Source organism: Alosa alosa, chromosome 8 (genome assembly GCF_017589495.1).
Source record: "Alosa alosa isolate M-15738 ecotype Scorff River chromosome 8, AALO_Geno_1.1, whole genome shotgun sequence".
Lineage (NCBI taxonomy): Eukaryota > Metazoa > Chordata > Actinopteri > Clupeiformes > Clupeidae > Alosa > Alosa alosa.
Genome location: NC_063196.1, coordinates 7841550 through 7847554, shown reverse-complemented (window position 1 = coordinate 7847554; position 6005 = coordinate 7841550). Strand labels below are relative to the sequence as shown.

General features: G+C 48.4%; 1 protein-coding gene across 1 annotated transcript in view; it reads left to right on the top strand.

Annotated features, from left to right (window-relative positions):
* LOC125299302 (otoferlin) overlaps positions 1-6005 on the top strand; it is a 106828-nt gene that overhangs the window by 99712 nt on the left and 1111 nt on the right. Inside the window, exons 36-41 of the mRNA XM_048250535.1 lie at positions 352-489; positions 1396-1533; positions 1948-2075; positions 2444-2614; positions 3541-3701; positions 4567-4709. Of these exons, the coding sequence (XP_048106492.1) occupies positions 352-489; positions 1396-1533; positions 1948-2075; positions 2444-2614; positions 3541-3701; positions 4567-4709 (879 nt within the window). The remainder of the gene's footprint in view (positions 1-351; positions 490-1395; positions 1534-1947; positions 2076-2443; positions 2615-3540; positions 3702-4566; positions 4710-6005) is intronic.

Below are 6005 nucleotides of genomic sequence, written 5' to 3'. Positions count from 1 at the left end.
ACAGTAACACTGTTTTAGAGAATCCCTTTTACAGCCAAGCTTTTTTAGTTACAGTAACACTGTTTTAGAGAATCCCCTTTACAGCCAAGCTTTTTTAGTTACAGTCACACTCTTCTAGAGAAGCCCCTTTACAGCCAAGCTTTATTAGTTACAGTCACACTCTTCTAGAGAAGCCCTTTCACAGCCAAGCGCTTTTGTGGAATGGAATTTTGTGGAATGGAATTCAATTCGAATTGAAAGGGATAAATCAGTGTCTGTTTGATGTGTGTAATGTATTGTATAAAGGTGACATTGATTTGAGTTCTGCTGACTCCAGTTCTGTCGGTGGTGTTGTTTGGTGTGCTTGTTCAGGCGTACAATAAGGAGCTGGAGTGTGAGTTCAATAACTTTGAGGACTGGCTCCACACTTTCAACTTGTACCGGGGGAAAGCTGCAGACGACGATGAACACCACATGGCCGATGACGACAGGATTGTGGGCAGGTTCAAGGTATGGCAATCAAACCAGTCAATCACATCTAAGATTCATCGTTTGATAATCAAATCAGCAGGTCACAGCTCAGATTCAAAGTATGGCAATCAAATCTGCCAGATGCATCTCAGATTCAAAAACAATAATCAAACCAGTTGAACACATCTAAGTATAAGTAAGTATATACTCTTTTGATCCCCTGAGGGAAATTTGGTCTCTGCATTTTTCACAATCCGTGAATTAGTGAAACACACACAGTGAGGTGAAACACACACTAACCCGAAGCAGTAAGCTGCCTGCTACAGCGGCGCTTAGGGAGCAGTAAGGGGTTAGGTGCCTTGCTCAAGGGCACTTCAGCCTTGGATGTGGGCATGGGAGAGCGGTGCTCAACCACTTCCTCCACCCACATTTTTCCTACTGGGCGGGGATCGAACCGGCAACCTTTCGGTTACAAGCCTGAAGCCCTAACCAGTAGGCCATGGCTGCTTCTCAGATGCAGATCTCAGATCTCAGATGCAAAGTACAACAACCAAACCAGCCAATCACAGTTGTCAACGTACACAGTTTGTCAACATACTTGTATGAAGACTCACACACATCTAAGCAGATGTTGCTGACCTTGTGTTATAGACATGTGTAGATTCCATAATACATTATAATGTGAAGAAAGCTATTTGGCACAACACAGGTCAGGATTTAAAGGCTATCATGTTCCGCTGCTAGAGACGCTCTCTATTTACTGAGGTAATGAAATTAAATTAAATCTGTCTATTTATGAAAAAAATTAATTGCTAGACTAGATGGCAGCACTGCCATTTATGGACCTGCTGGATCAATCAGTGCCTCAACTATTTTTCAGCTGTGCTTCAACTTCCTCTAACTACTCAGTCCACTCTTGTGACCTCTTGTGACCTTTTGACCTAGGGGTCGGTGTGTTTGTACAAGCTGCCCCTGTCGGATGAGTTCTCCAGAGAGGCAGGCTTCGACCCCAACATGGGCATGTTCCAGAACATTCCCCACAACGATCCCATGAATGTATTGGTCAGGGTTTACGTGGTCCGGGTAAGATACTTGCCCATCCATTTTGTCTGTCATTAAAACAAAAAGTATGATCAGTAATCTCACATTGCAGTGATGCTGCATGTGTATGTCTATGGTTAATGTTTATGGTTCTTAGTAGACACTTCTGTCAAAAGCTCAATCAGTGCTATAGTGATATAAACAGTATCTGACACCAGGCATTATTGTTTCACACTATCCATATGTCACTGCCTAGTCGTTGCATACTTTTGTTGGTGTTTTCTTTGTGACAATGTATTGGAGGTTGGTTGACATCAAGGAGTTGATATCAACACTACAATTGTTTCAGTTGGTCTAATATATGGTTAAACTGGCTGACTTTTTTCATGTTGTATGTGGAAAAGCATCCAGAGTTGAAGCCGGAAGGGATGCTTAACTGGGTTCCTGTCTCTGTAGGCCACTGATTTACACCCCGCAGACATCAATGGCAAAGCTGACCCGTACATTGCCATCAAACTGGGCAAGACAGAGCTGAAGGACAAGGAGAACTACATCTCCAAGCAACTCAATCCCGTCTTTGGAAAGTGAGTTTGTAATTACTGGTATAAAACTGGAGCTAACAACTGAATCCAGTGTTTTCAAAGTGAATTTGTCTTCAGGTAAAAGTAGTGCTGCTCATATCCGGTCTGATGTATTTATAATGGACAGTGCAGAATATAGGAAGTGGAGCTTAATCTAGAGATGGAGAAGTCTGTTGGAGTTTATTTTATCCTTGACCAAGAGTAACCTTTCTTTGTTCTGCACTGATGTAATTGAATTATGCAACTTTGATACGGGTAAAATAATTGACAAATCACCTAATTGACAGTTGAAATCACCACTTTTCTTATGACATATGCCACTCTGGGTTATGACATAATGTCACTCTCGCTGTCCTGTCTTCCTCTTTCAGGTCCTTTGACATTGAGGCCACATTCCCCATGGAGTCCATGCTGACTGTCTCCGTGTACGACTGGGATCTGGTGGGCACGGACGACCTCATTGGAGAAACCAGGATTGACCTGGAGAACCGCTACTACAGCAAACACAGAGCCACGTGTGGCATCGCAGCCAACTATTCAGTGTAAGGGATCTTAATATATATATATACATATATACACACACACACACACACACTCATACATACACACATACATACACACACACACACACACACACACACACACAAACACAGAAGCATGTGCGTACGGCTTTGCAGCCAAACACTCAGTGTAAGGGATCTATACACACGCTACACACAGCCAACTGCTCAGAGTGTGGCATTGCAGCTAAATACTCTGTGTGAGGGATCTTAACATACACACACACACACTCACACATAAATACACACACACATACACACACAAACACAAACACACACACACACACACACACACAGAGCCAGCTACTACAGCAAACACAGCATTGCAGCCAACCACTCACTGGAAGGAATCTGTAACATATACATGCCACACACTGCCAACAGCTCAGAGTGAGGGATCTTTAGTAACAGTTTTTAGCATCCCCAGAGCTTGCTAAGCTCAGTCTAGAGTCAAGCATGCCACATGGTCATATATAAAGAGCAAAGGCATGTAAGATTCCCTATCCAGCCCAGAGACAGTTATTGAATGGATTTGAAATATGATACTTGTATTAGAATGTATAGGTAGGTTTGTATACGGTGAAGATGAAGACATAGGGAGATATGGTCCCTTTCAAGAGAGTTCGATTATCAGCATCATAGTTGGCCCCACAAGACTTCCTTTTTAACATTCCATATGTTATCTTAATGCAGAGGAAGTAGATTGGGGCCCAAATAGAATGTTCAAGCATTGTTTTTGTTTACCTTGTTGAAAGGGTCTATAGATTATTGAAGTCCTGTGTTTGAAAGCCACTTTATCTCACTGTTGTCATGGGGACAGCTCTTATGACAGCTATTTTGATGCCTGTTGGTGTGTGTCAAAGTGATCTAAAAAAAGCAGTTGTGGTGATTACTCTTTCTGTGCGTAGCCATGGTTACAACATATGGCGGGACCCTTTGAAGCCCACCCAGATCCTGGCCAAGCTGTGCAAGGACGGCAAGCTGGATGGACCACACTACGGCCCAGGGGGCAGGGTGAAGGTGGCTAACCGCATCTTCACCGCCACAACCGACATTGAGGACGAGAATGGTACAGTACAGAGCCCTGAGGTGTCAGTGGAGAAGATAGGCCTAAATACTGCTCAAAACTAAATCAAAAGTTTAGCGGTCATGAAATGATACAATACATGATAAGAAGATGTCAACAAGCAGAGAACTCTGCTTGTTGACATCTTCTTATCATGTATTGTGTATCACAAATAGTTGGAGTATTGTTTTTTTTTAAGTGGAGTAGAACTAGAGCATTATGCAATACACAATACTCCAACTATTTGTGCACTCATAGTACATACCATGCCATCTTTTTAAGCACACTTTTGCAAGGGAATTACACCTCAAGTGGGCACCTCAAGTGTTTGAACATCTGGACCTGAGTGTGCTCCTTTCCTGTAAAACTGTATAGAGCCCTGAAGCTTCAGTGGAGAAGATAGATACTGTTCAGCTGTATAGTCTGGACCTGAGTGTGCTCCTTCACTGTAAACCCATAATGAAAGGAAGGTAAATGTTACAATGCTCAGACATGCTCAGGTACCACCAGACTAAGTAGGATAGTAAAGAATCAGATGTGATTCCTGATGTGTTCTTGACATGATTTCATTAGGTGTTCCTGATATTATTCCTGCTATGTTCCTGATATGATTTCTGATATTCTCCTGATATTCTCCTGATATTCTCCTAATATTATTCCTGCTATGTTCCTGATATGATTCCTGATATTATTCCTGATATTCTCCTGATATTCTCCTGATATACTCCTGATATGTTCCTGATACGTTCCTGCAATGATTCCTAATATGATTCCTAATTTTCACCTGTTATGTTCCTGCTGTGACATCCTGATCTGATTCCTGATATGTTCCGGATTTGATTCCTGAGATGTTCCTGTGGTTATGCAGGCCTGAAGAAGCAGACAGACGAGCACCTGGCTCTGACGGTTCTCAAACACTGGGAGGACATGCCCAGAGTCGGCTGCAAACTCATCCCAGAACATGTCGAGACCAGACCCCTATTCAACCCAGACAAGCCTGGCATTGAGCAGGTGTGTGTGTGTGTGTGTGTGTGTGTGTGTGTGTGTGTGTGTGTGTGTGTGTGTGTCTGTGTGTGTTTGTGTGTGTCTGTCTGTGTGCGTGCGTGCGTGCGTGCGTGCGTGCGTGTGTCCGTGTGTGCGTGCGTGCGTGCGTGCGTGCGTGCGTGCGTGCGTGCGTGCGTGCGTGCGTGCGTGCGTGCGTGCGTGCGTGCGTGCGTGCGTGCGTGCGTGCGTGCGTGCGTGCGTGCGTGCGTGCGTGCGTGCGTGCGTGCGTGCGTGCGTGCGTGCGTGCGTGCGTGCGTGCGTGCGTGCGTGCGTGCGTGCGTGCGTGCGTGCGTGCGTGCGTGCGTGCGTGCGTGCGTGCGTGCGTGCGTGCGTGCGTGCGTGCGTGCGTGCGTGCGTGCGTGCGTGCGTGCGTGCGTGCGTGCGTGCGTGCGTGCGTGCGTGCGTGCGTGCGTGCGTGCGTGCGTGCGTGCGTGCGTGCGTGCGTGCGTGCGTGCGTGCGTGCGTGCGTGCGTGCGTGCGTGCGTGCGTGCGTGCGTGCGTGCGTGCGTGCGTGCGTGCGTGCGTGCGTGCGTGCGTGCGTGCGTGCGTGCGTGCGTGCGTGCGTGCGTGCGTGCGTGCGTGCGTGCGTGCGTGCGTGCGTGCGTGCGTGCGTGCGTGCGTGCGTGCGTGCGTGCGTGCGTGCGTGCGTGCGTGCGTGCGTGCGTGCGTGCGTGCGTGCGTGCGTGCGTGCGTGCGTGCGTGCGTGCGTGCGTGCGTGCGTGCGTGCGTGCGTGCGTGCGTGCGTGCGTGCGTGCGTGCGTGCGTGCGTGCGTGCGTGCGTGCGTGCGTGCGTGCGTGCGTGCGTGCGTGCGTGCGTGCGTGCGTGCGTGCGTGCGTGCGTGCGTGCGTGCGTGCGTGCGTGCGTGCGTGCGTGCGTGCGTGCGTGCGTGCGTGCGTGCGTGCGTGCGTGCGTGCGTGCGTGCGTGCGTGCGTGCGTGCGTGCGTGCGTGCGTGCGTGCGTGCGTGCGTGCGTGCGTGCGTGCGTGCGTGCGTGCGTGCGTGCGTGCGTGCGTGCGTGCGTGCGTGCGTGCGTGCGTGCGTGCGTGCGTGCGTGCGTGCGTGCGTGCGTGCGTGCGTGCGTGCGTGCGTGCGTGTAACAGCCAATTTGAATCAAAACATATGCAGCCATTGAGGCTTGTTGTACACATAGGTAGTATCTCTGTTTATTCTAACGCATTATATCAGGGGTGCCCAAATTCTTTGCCGTCAAGAGCCAAAAATGAATCAGGGTGGAGGGCCGCGGGCCAAAACTAAATGTTCAAG